The following is an 11,250-nucleotide window of genomic DNA, read 5'->3' as shown; positions in this document are numbered from 1 at the left end:
GAACTTATTATAAATTATACTAAATCTTCACCCAGTGCTGCCACAATTTCCATCTTATAAATGACACATAAGCATCCTCATCACGTTGTCTTGATATTTAAACAGGACTGTTGTTCACCATCAATAGCTCACCTTGGTCACAGGAATAGGGTCAAGTTGATACATAGTGCCCTCCTGTGTTTAAAATTAAAACCTCATGAGGGTGACCTCATTGAAAATTGAATTCTAATGCCAGTGGCCAATTTTTTAAAGCAGATCATTGATCTCTGAGATAGAAATACAGTACTGCATTGAGTCAGTGATCTTCCATCTGGCCATTTTACTTTATATATATATATATATATATATATATATATATACACACACAGTCAACAGAAGGATTAAGTAATTAAATCCTGTTGGCATTTATTTAATGAACATTTTTTTAATGCTGGCAAGATGCCGTAATTGAAATAAAAAAAAGTAGTGTGTTCTAATTTGAGTATTATGTTAAGTGTTTTGCAGGTTAACCTTAATTTACTTTACACAACTACGGTTATTAAATGTGGTGACAGAAAATCACAAAGAAGAAGAACAACAAGAAGTCAAAGATGTTATAGACAATGGATAATTAAGTCTAAACTACTTAATTAAGGCACTTGCATTAAATACACACAAAGTTTCCAATAATTCTTAAAGAAAGTAATCTAAAACAGTTTTTCCTGATAAATTTTAATGCTATAAGTTAAAGGGTACTAAGTACTAGAAGACAACTAGGTCAAAGTTGAGCACTGAAGTCAACTTTTGGGAACATTAAAATAAGCCTGAAGTTAAAATATGCCCAAATTAAAATGTCCTTAAATTTTCTTTGCATATTATCACTAACTATTTTTTTCAGTCAGGGAAGGAAATGACTGCTGCCAGAGCCATAGTCATTTCCGTCAATGATAATTTTTTTCACAGATGCAGCAGGCCTGTAAGGCACAAAGTGACATTAAGCGGAGAAGGCGTTAAATGATTCTGACTTATTTTGCACTCAGGAACTGCATGTGCTCGCATGATAGCTCCAACTATCTCAAACTTTTGAAGGATGACTGAGCAAGGAGGAACTTAGAAAAACCACAGTGGGCATGAAAATAAGCCTTAAATCAAAAATGGGGTGTTTTCCATCTACAGTCTTATTGATTTTCATTTCCAAGAAGTTCTTGAGTATATGACCTTTTGGAACTGTTTCATTCTGCTTAATTTTATCATATGTACGTTTGGCTTCCTGTTCTGCAAACATCCATTATCTTGCTTCTCTAACTAGTTTGCACAGAAACCCAGCACAGTGCTCATAATATATTGTGGATTCAAAACTACAAGGGGTGCAATGTGTTTTCAATAGTCATTGATTTGAATGTATTGCCAAGTTGTTACTACCATTTTATTACTAAGACATTCAGTATATTGTGATATTGCCTTACAATTATTGCAGCGCAGTTATATTGGAGCTATTATGCTAAACAAGGGGCTGTTATATGACATATATTTCAAATGTAGGATTTATAAATGTGCCTGACACACATTACACAGCTTCTCCTGTTATTTCCCACTTTTCGACACAGCTTGCACTGCTTTGATCCACTCCTTTCTTTCTTTAGCTGTAGCAGCTTGCAGGAAGTACTGAGTCTCGTCTGAAGTGATAATCTCAAAGAGGTTACCATCAATGTCGTATTTTTTGGCTGAAAGGAATAATGTGGTAAAGAAGAGAAAATGGATAAATTCGAAAGAAATAGAAATTAGATTTCATGGTCACAATCAGTCACAGCAGGGAAGGAACATGGGTAAATGTTTGTCCTGTGACTCACCATCAGGCACGTACTCCACTGCTGTAACCACCGATCCACGGAGGTGGATGGAGCCCAGGGGGTCCTCATCCTAACAAAAAAAAATAAAGAAATAAATAAAGGAAAATTAGAAAGGAAGCAAAATACAAAAAAATTAAAGGTAAAGAAGATCAAGTGATGGAGGGGAGAATGCTCCTTAATGCTTTTACACGTGAATTTATTTACCTTTGTGGGATCATAATAATGCATGTAAGCAGGATCGTCCCTCAAAATGAACTTCCGCACCTTCCAATTCTTTCTCCGATGCCCCTGTGATGAAAAACACAATATATGTTTTATCTGGGACTTCCTCTTTCAGTGACATGCAGTGACCTGATCATATTGTCATAAAAGCTTTAATTACTTTTTATAGATGTATGTTTGTGAAACTGAGATCACCTGTGAAAAGTATAGCCTCTCATCAAGACTCTGTAGTTAATAAATACTGAAAATTTTTGCTTTCAGTCTGATTCACCTGTTTAAGCAAACAGCCCTGTTTTATGATGTTTCCTCTGAATTCCTCCTTCAATAGCACATCCTCATCACTGGAATAGCCTTCACAGTAGAATCCACTGTCTGCCTGCGACAGAGCGCACATGCAAAATCACAATCCTCAGCTCTCTTGCTAAAATTATAATAATGAAATACAAATTATAATGAAATAAAATTTATTCTCAAAACAAGAAGGGAAAACTTCATTAAACAGTGTATTTTAATAGTCCTCTCTACTTACAAAGTAATAAATAGCATCTGTGTGATCTAAAAAGGCTGCTTTCTCTCCACTCTCCACTCCCTCTTTTGACAGGTCACTTGCAGGCTGGAGAAAACCCTCAGTAATGAGCCCCGTCGCCAACATGAGGGCCTCAGGCTTGTTTCTCCCTTTTCCATTGGCAATCAGCCAGTCTATTACTGTCAAACCTGTGCAAATATGGGGACAGAGAGATTTATAATAAGTAAAATAATATAAAAAACATATCTCTGCATGTCACATCTGTAACATCCAGAGAACTCTGACAACATTACCAGAGAAGCAGTGGTTGAAGATACGATTCTGCTGCTCCAGTTTTAACTCTTTCACTCCGTTGTCTTGGTCTTTCATTAGAATGTACAGCTCACTGGGAAAACACAATGCAGACATTGTCAATATATGTATCCATACTCTATCAATAGGCACAAACAACTTACCATTAACTGAACCTTTAATGCAAAACATGATTATCCAATGTTGTCAATCTTGTTTCAATTGTCAAGGCTTGGATCAGTAACTTCACTTGGAGCTATTGACAAACTGATGGACACAGTAATATTTCAAAAGTGAAACTATGTTTACTGAACTAGCAGAAGATGTTCAATATCCATCAAAATGAAATTACACTAGTGCAAAAAATTGGGCACCCATGCCATTTTGTTGATTTGAATACCTGTAACTTCTTGGCACCAGTTAATTGGAACACAATATTGGCTTGGTGAAGTCATCAAGCCTTGGACCTCATAGACACATGCATCCAATCATGAGAAAAGTTATTTAAGGTGGCCTATTGCATCTTGTGTTTCTGTTGGAATATTCTAAGAATAATGGGAATGTGTCAACAGCTCTCAAATGACAAGAAAGAAATGACTTTTCAACATCATGGTAAGGGAAGGCTACATAAAGCTAGCCAAGAAATTTCAGCTGTCATTTTCCACTGTGGAGAACATAGTGAGGAAATTCTTTTTAAAGCCAGAAGTGGCAGGCCAACAAAGATATCAGAGAGGCAAAGGCGAAGGATGTTGAGAATGGTCAAGGACAACCCACAGACCACCAACAAAGAACTACATCATCTTGCTGCAGATGGTGTCACTGTGCATCATTCAACAAGTTACCACACTTTGCACGAGGAGAAGCTGTGAGAATGAGAGAAAAAGCCTTTTCTGAACACGTCAGAAATAAAGTTACTAGCTTCTTCTTCTCCTTTAGGCTTTTCCCTTCAGGGGTCGCCACAGCGAATCAGTTGCCTCCATCTAACCCTGTCTTCTGCATCCTCTTCTCTCACACCAACTACCTTCATGTCCTCTTTCACTACATCCATAAACCTCCTCTATGGTCTTCCTCTAGGCATCCTGCCTGGCAGTTCAAAAATCAGCGTCGTTCTACCAATATATTCACTATCTCTCCTATTTTGGAGAGACCGCGCTCCTGCGGTCCTGCCAAGAAATAATGAGAGCGCAGCTGCGGCTGCTCTCCTGGGCGAGGGAGAGAGGTGTGCGGAACGGAGATGCACTGCCATGCTTTTGGGTAGGTGCTCCTAAAGTCTTTGCTGGTGCTACTAACTTCTAAATTTGGGAGCATGAGAGCTACCAAGAAAAAAAGTTAATTTCGAGCCCTGCTAACTTCCTCCTCTGTATCATGTCAACCAACTCTCTACCTTTTGCTGTCATAGTTCCGACATTCAATGTCCAACCTCTCAGTCCTATACTTTTGGCGTTCCTCTTCTCTCTCTTCCTACGAACACACTTTCCTCCTCCCCTTCTTAGTCCAATTTCCACCGGCACCCTGTAGGTCAACAGCACTGATGGCAGTCATTGTTGACCCGGGCCTCGACTGATCCAGTATGGAAATATAGATTTGATTCGCATGTTTGATTTGGCAAAAGTTTTACGTCCAATGCCCTTCCCGACACATTCCCTTCCTTGGGATTGGCAAAATAAGACACTGGCTTGTACTGCACACAAAGTTACTAAAGGGATGAAAAAGCACATTTGGTCAGGCCAGCTTCATTTTAGAAAAAGATGCTGTGGTTATGATTTTTCAATTATACAAACACCCAAAAACACAGCTTAAAATCGAATCTGGCATTCTTTCAAAGAAGCAGTACAATGTTCTTAGATGGCCATCCTAGCTCCCAGACCTGAGTATCATTGAAAATCTGCGTGATGATCTGAAGTGGTTCTGTCCTCCTTCAGCAACCATCACCTAACTGAACTGGAGATATTTTGTAGGGAGGAGTGATCCAAAATGCCTCCGTTCAGAATCGAGATACTCATTGGAAGATATAAGAAGTGTCAGGAAGTTGTTATTTTAGCAAAAAATGGCTTTACTAAATATGGATGTGATTTTTTTTTGTTGGGGTACCCACATTTTTTAAAGTTACTGATCCAAACACCCAATGATTTAAAAATGAAAGTACCGGTAATGGAAATTGTCTGGGGTACGCAAACATTTTCATTGCACTGTAAAAACATTTTAAACAAATACGAGAATACCATGATATGAGTTGTTTTAAAACTAAAAGCACAAAAGCGAAGTTGGAAGGAATTGTCAAATTGTGTTTATCTCATTGTCTTAACCACCAACACATTCACTCAAAACTGTTTTAGTCTTTTGTGTATATTAATCATAATTTTGAAAATTGATAAATTCAAACCTTGTTTGAGTAGGATTGGAAGGAACAAATTCATCTTACATTTCCTTTTCCATACACCTTTTAAATGATTGTTAAAAAATTGATTTAATAACTAAGGTGATATTGTGCATACTTCAGGTTGACTGTGTCAGGAAGGCGAATTGAGCGTCTGGTCGACTTCCTGGCAAACTTTCTTCCTCCCTGTATGCAGGTAATCGCTTGCTTGATGTCCTTCACCCAAGATTCTCTCTCCTCCACATGTGAGGCTTGGAAGCAGTGATCCTGCTTCTTATCTGTAGTAATCTTGAAAACCAACTAAAAGGAGCATAATTAATCATTCACGCTGATATTTTCTAAATTCTCTTGAGCGAAAATCAAGAACAGATTCCACTGCAAATTTGGAAGAAGGAAAAACCCTCAATTAATCACATGCTCACTTTCATCATTTAACATTTAAAATATCAACTATAGATATGTCCAATCTTTTAATGCTTGTTCAAATTTTACAGGTGTCCTTTAGTATTTTTTACCATCCTCTTGCCAAAATCTTGGCAATGACTTGTGAGTGCTGCTCCCTTCAATGGAATCATTCCTTTTGGAGAACGGTCAGTCTTCTTGTTAAAGAACTCTATTCCATCTTCTGACAGCACAACCCATACTGCCCTCCAGGTATTTAGCAGAGTACCCTAAGGATCATTAAGACAAGTGATAAACATGCAGCCTTAAGCAAAGACCTCCAGTGGAGGATATAGTTCCTGTAAAGAGAGCATGATATACATTTATTATACAACCATCGCTCTTAACACATAACTTACTACAGATGGAGCTTGAATCAGATGTTTCACCTTCACAAAAAACTGCTGGAGGGCGTGGTCTGGAATGCAGGAGGGCATGGTTTCGAACCACAGACATGGACATTATCCAGTGAGGGTTCTTAGGCAAGACCCTTAATGCTATACCAGCCTACCTCAGTCATGAGTGAACACAATAAAGACAGAGTGATACTGGCTTGGACGTTGCCCAGGTTAACAAGGTCTGCATCAGTTGCTAGGGAACCAGGGCAATCTCATGAGAAATGGGTTACTGGAACAAGACACACATGGACAAGGGCGGAGAATACGGAGTTGTTGGAATGCTACTATATGAGTAATCCCAGAGAGAGGGGATATATGGGGCGGATGTGGGACCAATGGATGCTTCGAAACCCACAATCAAGGCTAACAAAGAAACAGCTGTTAGCCCAGTGTTCCAACATCCATAACCGAAAACTGCAATCACAACTAGAGATCGATGAAATACTACAACAATGCTACGGCAAGGGGGAGCAAGGACGCCAGGTCAGCAGGGGGATTTCACCATCCCCCCCACAATCCGAGATTGGGTACCAAGCCCCAAGAGACATAGACAGCCTCAATACAAGAGCTGCTGACCTGAGAAGGAAGATCGTGACCGACAAATACCAAAGCTAAGTTGTCAAGTACCTTCAGAAGATCTTCTTGTAGATGTAAATGCTGCGATAAGAACAATCCCCACAAGGAACATAACTGAGACCAACAAGCTGATTCACAGTACAGCAACAGTAATCCTTGAGATGCTGGGATATAAGATCAACACAGGGCATAACAAATAATACCCTCCATGGAAGAGACGATTAGAGGCCAAGATAAAGGCGACACGGAGAGAAGTCAGCCAGCTAGCTGAGCTGCAGAAAGGGAACATAGTGAATAAAGGGGTACCCAGGAAATACAACAAGCTCTCTATACCTGAAGCACTCGAAACTGCCAGAGACTAACGGCTCTAGCTACCCGACTGAACAAGACCTTCTCCACTCAACCAGCAAGGGTGTACTCTCACTGGCAGGGAAATAACAGCAGCCGGTCAGACCCACCAAGAGCTGAGGTGGAGAAATACTGGAAGGGCACATGGGAAAGGGAAGCATCACATAACACCAATGCCCAGTGGCTAGTGGATGAGGACTGATCACAGCAGCCTCCCAGATCAAGAACCAGTAACCATCTCAATGTCAGACATCCAAGAAAGAGTGTCAAAGATGAAGAGTTGGTCTGCACCAGGCCACGATATGATCCATACATACTGGCTAAAGAAGCTGACAGCTCTCCATGAGTGTCTAGCAGCATAGATGAACCAGCTGCTAAGGGATGGGACGCACCCAGAATGGTTGACAGTCTTGATCATGAAAGACCCACAGAAGGGATCTACCCCATCCAACTACCGGCCAATAAGCTGTCTCAATAAGCACCAGCTACTGGTGGACAGAGCAGTACACAGAGACTATAAGAATAGGCAGACCAACTTGCCTGGATAGACTACCAGAAAGCCTACAATTCAATGCCACACCCGTGGATACTGGAATGTCTAGAACTGTGTAAGATCAACAGGACACTAAGAGCCTTCATCAAGAACTCAATGGGAATGTGGAAGACAACCCTGGAGACTAACTCCAAGCCAATTGCCCAAGTTAACATCAAGTGCGGCATATACCAAGGGGATGCACTATCACCACTACTGTTCTGCATAGGCCTGAACCCCCTCAGTCACATCATCACAAAGAGTGGCTATGGATACCGATTCCGAAGCGGGACAACAATCAGCCATCTCCTCTACATGGATGACATCAAGCTGTATGCCAGGAATGAGCGAGAAATTCACTCGCTGGTCCACACCACCAGGATCTACAGCGACGACATAGGGATGTAATTTGGATTAGACAAATGTGGCCGGATGATATCAAGAAGAGGCAAGATGATCAGAACTGAAGGGGTTGACCTACCAGGGGGCAGGATAGAAGATATCAAGGACAGCTACAAATACCTTGGAATCCGCAAGGAAGTCATCCACAGCCAAATACCTCCAGAGAGTAAGGCAAGTCCTGAGAAGTCAGCTGAATGGCAAGAACAAGGTCCGAGCCATCAACATGTATGCACTGCCTGTCATCAGATACCCCGATGGGATCATAAGCTGGCCAAAGGAGGAGATAGAAGCCACAGATATCAAGACTAGAAAGCTCCTCACCATGCATGGAGGGTTTCACCCCAAGTCCAGCACCCTGAGGCTGTACACTAAGCAGAAAGAGGGAGGCCGAGGACTAGTGAGCATCAGGGCCACTGTCCAGGATGAAACATCAAAAATCAAAGAGTACATCAGGAAGATGGCCCCAACAGATGAACTGCTCAGTGAATGCCTTAGACAGCAGAAACCTGAGGAGGAGGAGGAGGAGGAGGAGGAGGAGGAGACAACATGGAGGGACAAGCCCCTACATGGCATGTACCACCGTCAGATAGAGGAAGTGGCTGATATCAAGAAGACCTACCAATGGCTGAATAAAGCTGGACTGACAGACAGCACAGAGGCAATGATCATGGCAGCACAAGAACAGGCCCTAAGTACAAGAGCAATAGAGGCCAATGTCTACCACAGTAGATCTGACCCAAGGTGCAGGCTATGTAAAGAAGCCCCAGAGTCAGTCCAGCATGTGGTAGCAGGGTGTAAGATGCTCGCCAGCTCAGCATACATGGAAAGGCACAACCAAGTAGCTGTGATAGTGTACAGGAACATCTGTACCCAGTATGGACTAGAAGTACCCAAATCCCAATGGGACATACCACCGAAGGTGGTTGAGAACGACAAGGCTAAGATCCTGTGGGACTTCAGCTTCCAGACCGACAAACAGCTGCTGGCTAACAAACCGGACATAGTGGTGGTGGACAAAGAGCAGAAGAGAGCAGTGGAGATAGATGTGGCGATTCCAACTGACGCCAACATCAGGAAGAAGGAACATGAAAAGATTGAGAAGTATGAAGGGTTGAAAGAACAGCTGGAACATACTGTATGTAGAAGATCAAGGTTAATGTGGTCCCCGTGGTAGTAGGAGCACTCGGGGCAGTGACCCCCAAACTGGAAGAGTGGCTCCAGCAGATTCCTGGAACAACATCTGAAGCCTCAATCCAGAAGAGCGCAGTTCTAGGAACAGCTAAGATACTGCACAGAACCCTCAGACTCCCAGGCCTCTGGTAGAGGACCTGAGCTTGAGGATGACACACCGATACCACCCCACGAGGGTGAGAGGGACATTTTTTTAATATACTAAACCAACTAGGTAACTAACTAACTAACTAACTAACTAACTAACTAACTAACTAACTAACTAACTAACTAACTAACTAACTAACTAAACCACTACGTTTTGAATAAACAAGGTTCTAATTTAACTAGGTTTTGAACTAACTGACTAGGTTTAGACTAACTAGGCTTTGAACAATTTTTTTTTGTTTCCTTTTGTACTGATTAGGTGTTTGAACTAACAGATTTTTGAACTAACTAGGCTTTACTAACTAACTAGGTTTTAAAAAACAGTAGCTAGTTTTTGAATGAACTAATTAAACAGATTTTAAACTAACTAGGGTTTGAACTAACTAACTAACCCACTAAGTTTTAAACAAGCTAGGCTCTAAACTATGTTTGGAACTAACTAGGTTTTGAACTAACTCACTAGGTTTTGAACTAACTAGTTTTTAAACTAAATGTTTTTGTTTATGAACTAACTAACTGGGTGTTTTAATTAACTACATTTTGTACTAACTAACTAACTAGCTTTTAAAGTAACTAGTTTCTGAACGAACTAACCCATTAGGTTTGGAACAAATTAGGTTCTACACTAACTAGGTTTTGTACTAACTAGGTTTTGAACTAACCATGCTTTAAACTAACTAGCTTTTGAACCAAGTAACTAGGTTTTTTAATTAACTAGGTTTTGAAATAACTGTTTTGAAATAACTAGGTTTTAAACTACTTTCTGATCTGACTAACAAATTAGGTTCTAGACTAAGTAGGTTTTTTGAACTGACTCACTTGGTTCTGATCTAACATGGTTTTGAATTACTATTTAATGTAAACATTGTATTTATGCCATTATTTAATTATATTTATGTTTATTGTTTATTTTTACACTGTTTGCTTTTACACGGTATGTTTTACACCTATCCAACTTTATGTGCTTTCAATTGCACCTTGGGGACTAATACAGTTTTTAGAATTTGAATTGTATTGAATTTGAACCACCAGTCACTGGCTTGACATTGAGAAAACCTCCCCTTTTCCAGTGCTGTTTTTCCAATCCAGATGTTTCATGAATCAATGATGTGACACTGGTTTTTTGTCACTATTCTCGTGACTGATGCAACACCAACAGTGTTGATCAACACTACAGCTGTCTTCTCATTTTGGTTCAAAAACCTAGAACTTGTCAAAACTGTTATAAATCTGATTGTATGCAAAAGCTGAATCTCATTTCATTCGGATCGTGTCTAAGTTTTCGTGCAGTACCCGTCAGACTTGTCAGGGTTGTCAACTTTAGATACAACATTGCCAGGGTAAGATTATGTGAAAAAGCAAGTTCAAGTTATAGAAACACAATTTGATTAGGTTTCAGGCTCACCTTTTTCACCAGGTATCCCTCCCTGATCTCTTTTGGTTCCATTACTCTGCTCTCCGCTGCAGTAAGACACAGCTTTCTTATACCGCCAGAAACATTTCCTGCCCAGTCCACCCACTATTTCTGTGTATGTGCTGTGTGTCATGAAATCACACAAACAAAGAGGAAGTTAGGCACTTGGTAAAGCTGTATGCTCTACTTCTCCTCTAAGCCAATTGTTAGTTTTCTGGCTGATGGCTCTAAATTTAAGTATAAATAAGTAGTAATAATGCATAATATCATAATATACCATAAAACAGAGTAGTATAACTATTAGATTATAGATCTTGATTTTTCGTTTCCGGGAAATGAAATGAGATTGAAAAAACAGTTTATTTCAAATCTTAAATCAACTCAACTTAACTTAAATCAACATTGCTTTGATGTCTGTGTGATTTCATTTGCAGAATTTCAAAGTCCTTCTTTACAATTATGGATAGTTCTTGCAATTATTTGTTTTCAGTTTTATTTCAGTTTTATATAGAAGCCTATATAAAAAATGACTTTTCTTGATCAGTTTACACCTTTT

General features: G+C 40.1%; 1 protein-coding gene across 1 annotated transcript; it reads right to left on the bottom strand.

The window, feature by feature from the left end:
* Positions 1 to 377: 377 nt before the first annotated feature.
* plek (pleckstrin) lies at positions 378 to 10,823 on the bottom strand. Its single transcript, XM_068328196.1, has 9 exons — positions 10,686 to 10,823; positions 5,761 to 5,916; positions 5,364 to 5,545; positions 2,871 to 2,962; positions 2,581 to 2,765; positions 2,323 to 2,427; positions 2,034 to 2,117; positions 1,830 to 1,899; positions 378 to 1,703 (listed from the first exon to the last, which is right to left on the bottom strand). The coding sequence occupies exons 1-9, from the start codon at positions 10,725 to 10,727 to the stop codon at positions 1,564 to 1,566; spliced, it is 1,056 nt and encodes a 351-aa protein (XP_068184297.1). The 5' UTR covers positions 10,728 to 10,823; the 3' UTR covers positions 378 to 1,563.
* Between the last annotated feature and the right edge of the window lie 427 nt (positions 10,824 to 11,250).

This window comes from Antennarius striatus, chromosome 11 (assembly GCF_040054535.1).
Source record: "Antennarius striatus isolate MH-2024 chromosome 11, ASM4005453v1, whole genome shotgun sequence".
NCBI lineage: Eukaryota > Metazoa > Chordata > Actinopteri > Lophiiformes > Antennariidae > Antennarius > Antennarius striatus.
Note: the sequence above shows the minus strand (reverse complement) of the source record. Positions and strands in the feature narration are given on the sequence as shown.

Excerpts from the sequence above, each read along its gene's own strand:
- plek (XM_068328196.1), bottom strand. The coding sequence starts at position 10,727 with ATGGAACCAAAAGAGATCAGGGAGGGATACCTGGTGAAAAAG. Across the intron at positions 2,428-2,580 it reads CAGATGCTATTTATTACTTT|GCAGACAGTGGATTCTACTG; the intron begins GTAAGTAGAGAG and ends GCTCTGTCGCAG. Across the intron at positions 1,704-1,829 it reads AGTGGAGTACGTGCCTGATG|CCAAAAAATACGACATTGAT; the intron begins GTGAGTCACAGG and ends TATTCCTTTCAG.